The sequence below is a fragment of the Oncorhynchus clarkii genome, unplaced genomic scaffold (assembly GCF_045791955.1).
Source record: "Oncorhynchus clarkii lewisi isolate Uvic-CL-2024 unplaced genomic scaffold, UVic_Ocla_1.0 unplaced_contig_13307_pilon_pilon, whole genome shotgun sequence".
In the NCBI taxonomy this organism is placed as follows: Eukaryota; Metazoa; Chordata; class Actinopteri; order Salmoniformes; family Salmonidae; genus Oncorhynchus; species Oncorhynchus clarkii.
In genome coordinates, this window is record NW_027259172.1 from 2,424 (window position 1) to 16,703 (window position 14,280).

The 14,280-nt window shown below is 44.5% G+C and overlaps 1 protein-coding gene across 1 annotated transcript; it reads left to right on the top strand.

Annotated features, from left to right (window-relative positions):
• Positions 1-987: 987 nt before the first annotated feature.
• On the top strand, positions 988-6,955 carry LOC139399620 (zinc finger protein 513-like). The gene is made up of 3 exons (XM_071144969.1): positions 988-1,150; positions 4,038-4,706; positions 4,896-6,955. The coding sequence occupies exons 1-3, from the start codon at positions 988-990 to the stop codon at positions 5,753-5,755; spliced, it is 1,692 nt and encodes a 563-aa protein (XP_071001070.1). The 3' UTR covers positions 5,756-6,955.
• The last annotated feature ends 7,325 nt before the right edge of the window (positions 6,956-14,280 follow it).

A 14,280-nucleotide genomic window follows, 5' to 3' on the forward strand; every position in this document is an offset into this window, starting at 1 on the left:
ACAGTGATAATTAAGCTGCTCTGACAGCTAAAGCTAAAAGTTAGAGAGGGAGATATAAGACTCCAGCTTCAGTGCTTTTGCAATTTGTTCCAGTCATTGGCAGCAGAGAACTGGAAGGAAAACCTGTCAGTAACGGATTTTGCTGAATCCACTAATTTGAAGCGGTGTCCACATACGTGTGTGTGTGTGTGTATAGTGTTTCTTAAAGGTACGGGTGTGGATCAGGAAACCAGTCAGTATCTGGTGTGACCACCATTTGCTTCATGCAGCACAACACATCTCCTTCACATAGAGTTGATCAGGCTGTTGATTGTGGCCCGTGGAATGTTGTGGCCCGTGGAATGTTGTCCCACTCCTATTCCGTGGCTGTGTGAAGTTGCTGGATATTGGCAGGAGCTGGAACACACAAATGTACACTCCGCTCCAGAGCATCCCAAACATGCTCAATGAGTGACATGTCTGGTGAGGATGCAGGCCATGGAAGAACAGTTGCATTCACCCACCATACACCTGGTTGTGAGGACAGTTGAATGTACTGCTAAATTATCTAAAATGATGTTGGAGGTGGCTTATAGTAGAGAAATTAACATTAAATTCTCTGGCAACAGATCTGGTGGACATTCCTGCAGTCAGCATGCCAATTACACGCTCCCTCAACTTGAGACATCTGTGACATTGTGTTGTGACACAACTGCACATTTTAGAGTGGCCTTTTATTGTCCCCAGCACAATAAAATGTAATGAGCATGCCGTTTTAATCAGCTTCTTGATATGCCACACCTGTCAGGTGGATCGATTTATCTTGGCAAAATATTAAATGCCCACTAACAGGGATGTAAACAAATGTTATGCACACAATGAGATAAATATATTTATTGTGATTTGTGGAAAATGTCTGCTCTTTTATTTCCGCTCATGATACATGGGAGCAACACTTTTTTTCCCCATGTCTTATATTTTTGTTTAGTTATCGATAGCGTATGTTAGATGGAGTTGTTGCTCTGTGTTGCAGTGGATTCTGAAGATGGTGTAGTGACCATTGTAGCTCCAGGAATCCTCACCTTGGAGGCAGATTTCCTTCTGGGACACGACCTTGAGTTTTGTGACGCCGACCATGACAAGATCCTAGGCCTGGACGACAAGTACTCAGGTTGGTACTTCTTTAAATTTTATTTATTAAAGTTTTATTTGACCAGCTTAGTCACAATTCGGTCAAATCTCTGAGGGAGGGAGACCTGGGCCCGAATTTATAAAGTGTCTCTGAGGAGATTGCTACTGTTCTGGAATCAGTTTAGCACTTATATGGTGGTGCTTTTATAGTCCTGTCAAACCGGTATGCATTGGTTGAAACTCCTATGTTAAATTAAAAATAATATCCCCCCCCCCTCTGTCAAGCACATTGTTGCATTCCATGTCTGAAATAAAACTGGATTTGATCTGACAATTGGATTTAGATCCATTTGGACTGAGTACGTTTGTAGACAGTTAAGATTAAATTTACAGTTTACAGCACATTTCTGCCCAATTTAAAAAAAAAAACAACAACAATGTGCTACATTTTCTTTGTAGCATTTCAGTAGAATCTGAGTTGTATAACCGGTGCAATTCAGTTGCTTTGCAACAGTAGTGGCTCGACGGCTCGCTAGCGGACGGCTCGCTAGCGGACGGCTCGCTAGCGGACGGCTCGCTAGCGGACGGCTCGCTAGCGGACGGCTCGCTGCTCGCTAGCAGCTGTAGCTAGCAAGCTAACGCCAGTTGGATGAGAAGCAAAATGACGGAAGGGTTTTCATATGGCTGAAGTCATCTGTGTAATTAGAGCACAAACATAAAGATGGCTAACCTCCTTGGCTGCTGTTATAGCCAGCTCTGGGAATACTGCCATGCTGTTCATTTATAATACATGCACATGCCAGAATGTTGCTGTTTTAAAAGATCCAGAGAGCAAATTCTAACCCTTATGTATCAATTCAGTACGCTCCCTCCCTTCTCAATTACATTTTCTTATTGTCATTATTATCCATTTTCCGTAACAGGGTTCGTAGCTCACCTGGGATTTAAAGGTCCTGGGTTTGCCTACCAGAAGGGATATTTTGACCATTCTCTTTCCTGTATAGTATTTGACACCACCCTCCCTTTCCCGACACATACACCGGAACGGTGCGTGTGTGCGTGCATATTTTCATTCATTAGGTGTGCCTCTTTTTTAAAGAACCTTTTTGAGTTCGTTGGGCATCGTTGAGTTGCAAGGGGCAGGGACTGTGACAACGCGTACTAGTCAGTGGAGAGAGCAGCTCAAGGGGCAGGGACTGTGACAACGCGTACTAGTCAGTGGAGAGAGCAGCTCAAGGGGCAGGGACTGTGACAACGCGTACTAGTCAGTGGAGAGAGCAGCTCAAGGGGCAGGGACTGTGACAACGCGTACTAGTCAGTGGAGAGAGCAGCTCAAGGGGCAGGGACTGTGACAACGCGTACTAGTCAGTGGAGAGAGCAGCTCAAGGGGCAGGGAGTGTGACAACGCGTACTAGTCAGTGGAGAGAGCGGTGGAGAGACCAGCTCAAGGGGCAGGGAGTGTGACAACGCGTACTAGTCAGTGGAGAGAGCAGCTCAAGGGGCAGGGACTGTGACAACACGTACTAGTCAGTGGAGAGAGCGGTGGAGAGACCAGCTCCCAAACTCTCAAGGAAGACGGTACAAATGTTTACAACAAATGTTTACAACTTCTCTTTCAGGCACCACTTTGTCATTTTGAGACGCTAAGAAATTTGTCAAGCTGGCTCACGTGGAGCTGACAAACAGCTATGTGAGAAGGTTTGACTCCTAAGCAACCTGCCTACACATTGTTGGGAGTACAATAGACCAACATAGCTACTGCAGTACGTCAAAACTGTGTGCTGGGAAAACCTTGGTAGAGCATGGGTGGAGTAGCCATAGGTATTGTGTGCTGGGAAAACCTTGGTAGAGCATGGGTGGAGTAGCCATAGGTACTGTGTGCTGGGAAAACCTTGGTAGAGCATGGGTGGTGGAGTAGCCATAGGTACTGTGTGCTGGGGAAAACCTTGGTAGAGCATGGGTGGAGTAGCCATAGGTACTCGTGAATTTCCTTTTCCAGTTTTACTTCTCAATTTAAAAAGTAGGTTTTTTTGTTTTTAAATTAAGATACACGGTCCATGATAGCATCATGTCATGGAGGTCCAAAAGCTACTGCTGAATTCAGACCCATTTGAGATGTACCAGAGACCACCAAAACAGACTGACTGGGGTCAAGGGCTTGAGGCTATGCATCACCTTCATGTTAACCTGGTTGGGCTTTAGACTGATGCCTTCTCTCCTTTCAGGGGTGGCCATGAGTATGAGTACTGGAATGAATTTCAAAGGCTTAGTCTTTTTCAAATACTATAAAACTATTTGGTGGAATGTGCTTTGTGGGTTGCCCTGAATGGGCAAGTACAATTATCTTGAAGATCGATGTTAATTTACTTTGACTCTAGTGTTCTCCTTTTTTGTGGGGACACAACAACAACACAAAAAAAGAAACCAAGCATCACACCGTTCTTCTCCCAAAATTCCCCTCCCATCTACTCCGTGTGTCTTTCACTCAACTGCGTTCAGACTCTACACCCTCGGTCTCGATGAGCCATGTAATGCCTTAAGCTGCGTTGCAGTGCCTTAGACCTCGAGAGGGCTGAATAAATTAATGTTAAATGGCACTAGCTTTTCTATTTATATATATATTTATATTATTGTGTGTGTATATGGGGAAATTATTTCCAAAGGTTATAAAATGCGATCTGTTGGCATTTAAGATAAATGAGAAATGTTTTTCAGGCGAGTGCTCAACCAGTCAAATGCCAAATTCCCATCTCTAGCTCCACCCATCCTTCCCCCATCCCACCCTTCACCCCTCTCTCCCGCCCTCCCTCTTCCACAACTTGTAGAGTCCATGTCCTGACAAATTGAGGGGGGATGCAACTCTAATATGAGGAAGGTGTTCCTATTGTTTGGCCTGTTCCTCATACTGCTGTTTTCTCCTCCTGTAGCAGCTGAGATCTCTGTGTACCCTCTGGGTGATGAGGAGAGTTGTGCCTTCAGCAGTCTCAGTATGGCTGGGCAGTGTGACCAGGAGCAGGGCCCTGAGTCCCAGCCCGACCACGAGCCTCCCTACCTGTCCTGCCGGGGCTGTGGTCTGGACCTAGTGGGACCCTACTGTCACCGCTGCTGCAAGGGAGAAAGGGGGGAATTCAGAGGCTTTCGCTCCGGTTCGCGATCACAAGCGGACGATAGCGAGGAAGGGGACGGAGGCGGGATGGACGGCGCTGATGGAACGGACGATAACTTCATAGTGGGCGACGACGGTCCTTCCTCCAAGCGCCACTCCTGCCAGTTGTGTGGGTTCTCCTCACGCTATGCCAATCACGTCAAGAGGCACATGAAGACTCACAACGGGGAGAAGCCGTACCGTTGTCCCCTGTGTACCTACGCCTCGGCCCAGCTGGTCAACCTGCAGAGACACCTGAGGATTCACACTGGGGAGAAACCATACAGCTGTGACTCCTGCTCCTTTGCCTGCAGTTCCCTAGGCAACCTGAAAAGGCATCAGAGGATGCATGTGGTGGGACAGGAAGCAGTCAGACCTGCTAGTGGACCTCCTATTGGTCCCTCTGGTCTGAAGAGGCAGCGGGAGGAGGAGCCTAATGTGCCAGCTGAAGGTAATGTCAAGGCTTTCCATTTAATTTAATTTGAAAAAACGTGAACTAAAGATTCAGGCCTGGAATTGTTTAAAGATGTGTTTGTGTATATTTTCCTAAATGTATATTGTCTGTGTTTTTATATATTTGGGCAAATATATATATATATTTTGAACTTGCTTGTTTCTCCCACGTCTGATCTCGTTCCAGAAGCCCTAAGGCCTGACCTGAACCTCCATGTAGGGGGCCATAACAGAGACTACCTGCCATGCTCTGATGGACTGAGGGTACCACCACCAGAACTCCCTGAGCATCATCCCTCAAGACTTCTGCAGGTGCCTGGCTGTGGACCTGGGGCTGAGTCCGGGGGTAGGGTTGGGGCTGTGGTGGGAGTGAAGTCCGAGGACAGAGATTCGCTCCCTCCTCTCCCCTTCCTCTTCACCTGTCGTCTCTGTGGTATCCCCATGGAGGACGAGGACGGCTCCACCACCCAGATCTGTGCCAAGTGCACCCTGGACATGCTGAACAAGGACTCGTCTGGCCCCAACAGCCCCGGAGAGCGTGGGGACAAGGTCTACACCTGCAGTGCCTGTCCCTTCCTCACCCACTACCCCAACCACCTGGCACGACACATGAAGACGCACAGCGGAGAGAAGCCGTACAAGTGCCCTCAGTGCGACTACGCCTCCGCCCACTTCGACAACCTGAAACGCCATCACCGCGTGCACACGGGCGAGAAGCCGTACAAGTGCCACCTGTGTGACTACGCCTGCGGGAACCTGGCTAACTTAAAACGTCACCAGCGGGTCCACTCGGGCGCCAAGCCGTTCCAGTGCGCGGTGTGTAGCTACAGCTGTAACCAGAGTATGAATCTGAAGAGACACATGCTGAGACACACGGGAGAGAAGCCTTATAAGTGCCAGCAGTGTGGATACACCACGGGACACTGGGACAACTACAAACGACACCAGAAGAAACATGGCCTCGCCACCGACGGCTGGGTCAAAGTTCAGATGCCAGGTGCCCATGAGGAGGAAGAGGAAGAGAGGGAGGTGGGACAACCAGAGTAAAGAAGGAGAGTTGGTGATGCAGTATTTGCTCAGATAAAGAGAAGAAGAGCTGGGACATTTAACATGTAAATAAAAGATAAATCCTAGATTGTTTTTGTTATTTTGTCAAAGATCTTCTGCGGTTGCTATGGAGAATCATGCAAAATATAAAATGATTGTGATTATTCTTGTTTTTTATGCCTTTGGACACAGAGTTGGATGGAGGAAGCTATTTAGATTGTTGTTGCCAGACGAATGGACTACTTTAACATTCCCCCTAAAGCCCAAAACGCTGCATTCTCCACCATATGCTGTTTTCTTACACACACCAACTGTGCCCTACAGCTCCTCCAAACATCATTGCACATTATGGCTTACAACCACTAGTTGACCTCTTCTTACAGATGTAGGGCCTTCATTTGAACCAGTTTTGCTACAGCAGGAAATGTGGATTATAATTCATGGACATTTTTTGTAGGGGTTGATTTTTATTTTTATTCAGGGAAAATCAATTCTGAAATTTCAAAGTGGAAATTAAACTTTTTAGAAGCTATAAAAAATAAACTCGTACACTACAAGTTTGCTTGGAAAATTGTCAGCGACAAAAGTAATCAAATTAAGATCCTACATCTGTACCAGTCTAGTCTACAATTCCAAACTATCTACTGTCCACTTCATCTTCCATAGCTCCTCCCTGCTCTCCTCCTCAACCCCTTATATCTCCATTACAACCTGGGGGCGTGTTCAGCAGGACACAGCGTTTTGGAACGTTCAGATAGCATATTTCTATGTAGAACAATTTAATGTCTGCTCTATTCAGGGTATTTCTATCTGCTACGTTCCAAAACATCTGACTCCTGAAGCTGTCCTCGTTGAGAAAGGCCCTCGGACGGAGAGTGTATGGACTTAGCCTGATACCAGATCTGTTCCTGATCTCTTGCTGACCAACTGCTGTCAATGACCATAGGCGTTGGCAAGACTGCACAAACCGATCTGGGACCAGAGGGGTATACTATAAAGTAGAATCAACGAGTTAGCCAGAGAGCTTTGATAAACAGCCAGAAATATTCACTTGGATACACTACATGACCAAAAGTATGTGGACACCTGCTCGTCGAACATCTCATTCCCAAATCATGGGCATTAATATGGAGTTGGTCCCCCTCCCCCTTTACTGCTGTAACAGCCTCCACTCTTCTGGGAAGGCTTTCCACTAGATGTTGGAACATTGCTGCTATAACAGCCTCCACTCTTCTGGGAAGGCTTTCCACTAGATGTAGGAACATTGCTGCTATAACAGCCTCCACTCTTCTGGGAAGGCTTTCCACTAGATGTTGGAACATTGCTGCTATAACAGCCTCCACTCTTCTGGGAAGGCTTTCCACTAGATGTTGGAACATTGCTGCTATAACAGCCTCCACTCTCCTGGGAAGGCCTTCCACTAGATGTTGGAGCATTGCTGCGGGGACTTGCTTCCATTGGTAGTGAGTGTTGCAACCGAGGACAGACAATTTTTTTTAAAGAGCTTCAGCACTCGGCGGTCCTGTTCTGTGAGCTTGTGTGGCCTACCACTTTGGGGCTGAGCCGTTGTTTCTGCTTCACAATAACAGCACTTACAGTTGACCGGGAGCAGCTCTAGCAGGGCAGAAATGTGATGAACTGACTTGTTAAAGGTGGCATCCTATGACGGTGCGACGTTGAAAGTCACTGAGCTCTTCAGTGAGGTCATTCTACTGCCACGGTTTGTCTATGGAGATTGCATGGCTGAGTGCTTGATTTTTATACAGCTGTCAGCAACAGTGTGGCTGACAAAACCGAATCCTCTAATTTGAAGTAGTGTCCACATACTGTGTGTGTGTGTGTGTATATATATATATACATACACTGCTCAAAAAAATAAAGGGAACACTTAAACAACACAATGTAACTCCAAGTCAATCACACTTCTGTGAAATCAAACTGTCCACTTAGGAAGCAACACTGATTTACAATACATTTCACATGCTGTTGTGCAAATGGAATAGACAACAGGTGGAAATTATAGGCAATTAGCAAGACACCCCCAATAAAGGAGTGGTTCTGCAGGTGGTGACCACAGACCACTTCTCAGTTCCTATGCTTCCTGGCTGATGTTTTGGTCACTTTTGAATGCTGCCGGTGCTTTCACTCTAGTGGTAGCATAAGACGGAGTCTACAACCCACACAAGTGGCTCAGGTAGTGCAGCTCATCCAGGATGGCACATCAATGCGAGCTGTGGCAAGAACGTTTGCTGTGTCTGTCAGCGTAGTGTCCAGAGCATGGAGGCGCTACCAGGAGACAGGCCAGTACATCAGGAGACGTGGAGGAGGCCGTAGGAGGGCAACAACCCAGCAGCAGGACCACTACCTCCGCCTTTGTGCAAGGAGGAGCAGGAGGAGCACTGCCAGAGCCCTGCAAAATGACCTCCAGCAGGCCACAAATGTGCATGTGTCTGCTCAAATGGTCAGAAACAGACTCCATGAGGGCCCAACGTCCACAGGTGGGGGTTGTGCTTACAGCCCAACACCGTGCAGGACGTTTGGCATTTGCCAGAGAACACCAAGATTGGCAAATTCGCCACTGGCGCCCTGTGCTCTTCACAGATGAAAGCAGGTTCACACTGAGCACACGTGACAGAGTCTGGAGACGCCGTGGAGAACGTTCTGCTGCTTGCAACATCCTCCAGCATGACCGGTTTGGCGCTGGGTCAGTCATGGTGTGGGGTGACTGACCCCTCTGCCATTAGGTACCGAGATGAGAACCTCAGACCCCTTGTGAGACCATACGCTGGTGCGGTTGGCCCTGGGTTCCTCCTAATGCAAGACAATGCTAGACCTCATGTGGCTGGAGTGTGTCAGCAGTTCCTGCAAGAGGAAGGCATTGATGCTATGGACTGGCCCACCCGTTCCCCAGATCGGAATCCAATTGAGCACATCTGGGACATCATGTCTCGCTCCATTCACCAACGCCACGTTGCACCACAGACTGTCCAGGAGTTGGCGGATGCTTTAGTCCAGGTCTGGGAGGAGATCCCTCAGGAGACCATCCGCCACCTCATCAGGAACATGCCCAGGCGTTGTAGGGAGGTCATACAGGCACGTGGAGGCCACACACACTACTGAGCCTCATTTTGACTTGTTTTAAGGACATTACATCAAAGTTGGATCAGCCTGTAGTGTGGTTTTCCACTTTAATTTTGAGTGTGACTCCAAATCCAGACCTCCATGGGTTGATAAATTTGATTTCCATTGATAATTTGTGTGATTTTGTTGTCAGCACATTCAACTATGTAAAGAAAAAAGTATTTAATAAGAATATTTCATTCATGTGTTATGTTAGTGTTCCCTTTATTTTTTTAAGCAGTGTGTATATATATATATATATATATATACATACACACACACATATACAAATTATTTTGGGGGTTGAGTTGGAGTAGACCATTCCCATTTCAAGTTGAACTTTCCCCAAAAAATACAAAACAATTTTCAGAATATTTAAGGAAAGTTGTAGTAGTGTAGTGTGTTGCTGTGGAAACGCTCACTGTGTTCATATTAACTGTGAAGCCCATTTCTTATGTTCTCCTGTTTTGTTACTACTTGAAGAAGCAAGTATGCTTCCCCAAATGCACCCTATTTCCTATGGGCCCTGGTCAGAAGTAGTGCACTACATGGGGAATATGGTGCCATAGTAGGGCTCTGGTCTAAAGTAGTGCCCTATTAATGGAATAGGGTGCCATAGGGTTCTGGTCTAAAGTAGTGCCCTATTAATGGAATAGGGTGCCATAGGGCTCTGGTCTAAAGTAGTGCCCTATTAATGGAATAGGGTGCCATAGGGCTCTGGTCTAAAGTGTGTGTGTGTATATATATATAGCGTTTATTTTGTTTACGTGACTATCCTCATTAGATGTGCTTTTCTTTTAATAATGATTTCCCCTTTAATCTTGAATGTGTGATGTGCCATTAAGCTTGTTATACGGGAGAAATATACAAAATTACCATGAACTTTTCATCTTGTCAAGTCCATTTGTTACTATATACAGTAAAACAAATATCAGGTTGTAACGAAATGATGGATAATCTGAAATGCATTGATTAGTCTAGCCTGGAGTGCCCCACATTTCTTGTGATTGGGTTTGGGGGTCCATTTCAGTCAATTCAGAAGTAAACTGATTCAAAAGGACAATTAGAATTTCACTTTCAATTTGAAATGGAATTCAACCCAACCCTGGCTGAATGTCTTTTTCCCCTCTCACTGTGTGTAGAAGGTGAGATGTTTTGTGTGTGAGCTTTAAGACAGACGTGTGTGTGTGTGTGGCGCTTAAGGTTATGTCCAGCCCTACCTATCTACGGTCCAAGTGTAACTCTTGTTCTGATGGTTTTATATTTGCCTTAAGTATTTTGAAATAAAACACTTTGTGTTCACTCAGTGGGAGATCAGACTGCATTCTTTTGTTTCTGTATTTTTGGGGGCACGATTCCAATTTAGGAAATTGCGTAATTTCCTACGCACTTCTCAGTAGTTCGCGGTTCCCTTGTGCACGCTGAATACATGTAATTGAACCACTGACACACCCCCCCCACCACTTGCTGGCCAACATTTTCTTGTGGCGTTGTCATTAAATACAGTTTTCAGTACATTTATCTTAAGACATCAATTTAAATTTGTTCGACAGACTATAACGGAGAGAACCGTTCAGAATATTAGAGATCAATGAAAGAAAACCGTCAAAATATGAGTCCCCGTTTCACCAACTGGTAGATTTAAAAATACTCCTCTTGTAGATTTTATTTAGGGTTAGGAAAGTGTTTAAAAACATATTTTAAGAGCCTTTATGCATGAAATAAGTGGTTTTATTCTTTCTATAAAATTGCCACATTCAATTTTGCAACACATGATATGCTGAAAGGTTAGTGGATCATAAGGAGAATAGCAGGTTATAACCCTCGTCTATAGCCTGCACGAACCATGGAACTGTGACGACACAGCCGAGTATAGGTTATAACCCTCGTCTATAGCCTGCACGAACCATGGAACTGTGACGACACAGCCGAGTATAGGTTATAACCCTCGTCTATAGCCTGCACGAACCATGGAACTGTGACGACACAGCCGAGTATAGGTTATAACCCTTGTCTATAGCCTGCACGAACCATGGTACTGTGACGACACAGCCGAGTATAGGTTATAACCCTCGTCTATAGCCTGCACGAACCATGGAACTGTGACGACACAGCCGAGTATAGGTTATAACCCTCGTCTATAGTCTGCACGAACCATGGTACTGTGTGACGACACAGCCGAGTATAGGTTATAACCCTCGTCTATAGCCTGCACGAACCATGGTACTGTGACGACACAGCCGAGTATAGGTTATAACCCTCGTCTATAGCCTGCACGAACCATGGAACGGTGTGACGACACAGCCGAGTATAGGTTATAACCCTCGTCTATAGCCTGCACGAACCATGGAACTGTGACGACACAGCCGAGTATAGGTTATAACCCTCGTCTATAGCCTGCACGAACCATGGTACTGTGTGACGACACAGCCGAGTATAGGTTATAACCCTCGTCTATAGCCTGCACGAACCATGGAACGGTGTGACGACACCGCCAAGTATGGTGCCATGAGTCCGGTTCAATCGTTTATGGCTTGGTCTGCATTCTGGTTCATCATCATAATAAGTAACCACATGGCTGTGACAGTGTTTAGAGGAAGTAAATAAATGTTGGGATAATGTAGGCTATACCAACTGAAGGGAACTAACAGTAAATGGAATGATAATGTAGACTGTACCAACTGAAGGGAACTAACAGTAAATGGAATGATAATGTAGGCTATACCAACTGAAGGGAACCGACAGTAAATGGAATGATAATGTAGACTATACCAACTGAAGGGAACTAACAGTAAATGGAATGATAATGTAGGCTATACCAACTGAAGGGAACTAACAGTAAATGGAATGATAATGTAGTCTATACCAACCGAAGGGAACTAACAGTAAATGGAATGATAATGTATAATATACCAACTGAAGGGAACCGACAGTAAATTGAATGATAATGTAGACTATACCAACTGAAGGGAACTAACAGTAAATTGAATGATAATGTATAATATACCAACTAAAGGGAACTAACAGTAAATGGAATGATAATGTAGGCTATACCAACTGAAGGGAACTAACAGTATTTTGAATGATAATGTAGGCTATACCAACTGAAGGGAACCGACAGTAAATGTTATGATAATGTAGGCTATACCAACTGAAGGGAACTAACAGTAAATTGAATGATAATGTAGACTATGCCAACTGAAGGGAACTAACAGTAAATTTAATGATAATGTAGGCTATACCAACCGAAGGGAACCGACAGTAAATGGAATGATAATGTAGTTAATGTAGATAATTGAGACACGGATCACTTTAGGTTTGATATGCAGCACATCAGAAATCCTTCCATCTGAAGTAAGGAGACTTCTCCCTCGTCTGACACACACAGGCCCTTCACTAGTTTATACCAGTAGAATGAATGTTACATTCTGTTGTTCATCCAAGGCTAATACAAATACAGACTCAAGATTGTTGGTATAATTTGGCACCTTAAACATTTATTTAAATTCATTTCACAGTATAATACGGTGATGGGAATCATCATGATACCCTATTTCCCATAGGGGTCTAAAGTAGTGCACTACATAGGGAATACTGTAGGGTGCCATTTTGGCCGATGCAAACAACATTCTCTGCAGAAAACACCCATCCATTCCATAAGAGCACAGTCTATGGGTTTGCACTTCCTTGACTTGCCATGGCGCTACATTTGATCAGAACAGCTGGTTGAGATAACATTCTGCTTCCTCCTCATAGCCTGGTCCCAGATCTGTTTGTGCCGTTTGGCTCACTTTCCATAGCCTGGGTACTAGACTGTTTAGCTAGCATGCCACTCATTTTATTCTGTGTGATTGTGAGTGGAAGGCTAATAACTAAGACAGACTGGTACCCAGGCTACTACAATGACCGTAGGCAAGACAACACAAGCGGCTCTTGGACCCCAAGGCGATCCTCCTATAGCTTTCTCCGTGTCTACTTTCTCCGTGTCTACTTTCTCCGTGTCTACTTTTATTAGTATTCAATATATGGTAATACGAGACTAAGTATTGTTCATCAACGAGGAAAAAGCCTGGAATCCAGGTTACATTGATGCTAACAAAATGGGAATGTTTTGAATAAACTCCTGTGGAATCCAATTTAACAAAATGCTGTAAATGAATTTTTCCATACCACCTTTCATCTGTGTCCTTGGACATGAGATCACAGATTAAATATGTCCATTTTCAATTAAGCAGCTCTTGAGATGATTGCCTCAATGTTTATTCAAGAAAAATGTTACACAAACCCCCAAAACTTTGTTTGCTAAACTAACACAATCAATAATCAAAATCAGAAATGGTATTTTAATACACTTTTCATTACAAAAAAAAAAAAAAAAAATTCTGTAAACAATTGATTACATTTGATCTGTTTTTGATGACAAACTATTGACTATTTAGATGTTACTACAACGTTCAGAATATTGTACATCTATCTATAAGTCACTTTTGTTTTTTTAAGTCATGGTATAAAGTTTGTTGTGCAAAATGCTTTAGTAAACTATAATTTTGGCATTTATGAAGAACCACAAAACAAATCGGTGAGGGGGGAGGGGGGGGGGAGAACAAGAAATTATGGATTTTCAGAACCCTTTGGAAATATTCCATGGCACCCTATTCCCTATGTACTGCAGTATATAGGGAATAGGGTTATATAATGCCCTGGTTTAAAGTAGTGCACTATATAGGACATAGGGTGGCATTTAGGAAGCAGACCATTGTTTTTCATGCTCCACATTACTTAATAAATATCCATCTCCATCTGTAACACTGTGCAAAATTCTGGGTTCAGGAAGTGCAAGCAGTACAGCCGACCAAATCAAACCACATCTCCTCCTGCAAGATTCTAGCTGGTGAGGTCGCATTAGCTAAGGCTGACACTTGGTTGGTGGGTTTTGCGTTTCGACCTATGGTAAACCCACAGTGGACCACAGGACCAGAAGTGGAAATGTTCCAATCATCTTTCTGGCAATATTAACAAGTCTGAAACCTGTACTTGGAGATTCACATTAAAACTCATATTAATCATCATTAAAACAGCACTGTTATGAAATGGGGAAGATCAATAACACCCTACAAAGGAAGTTATTGGGAAAAACAATTTTGGCATATTGGCAACATTAACACTTACATTCCACAGATAAGTAATCCATTTCAAGAGCTAGAATTGACAACGTACCTTGGATTTCTGATGTGACAGAATTACAGGCTAAAAGAAAAGACACTGATGAAGACAAAGACACAAGGCCCCTTTTAGAATGAAGGAATGTCAGGACGCTCTATGGTAGAATGAAGGAATGTCAGGACGCTCTATGGTAGAATGAAGGAATGTCAGGACGCTCTATGGTAGAATGAAGGAATGTCAGG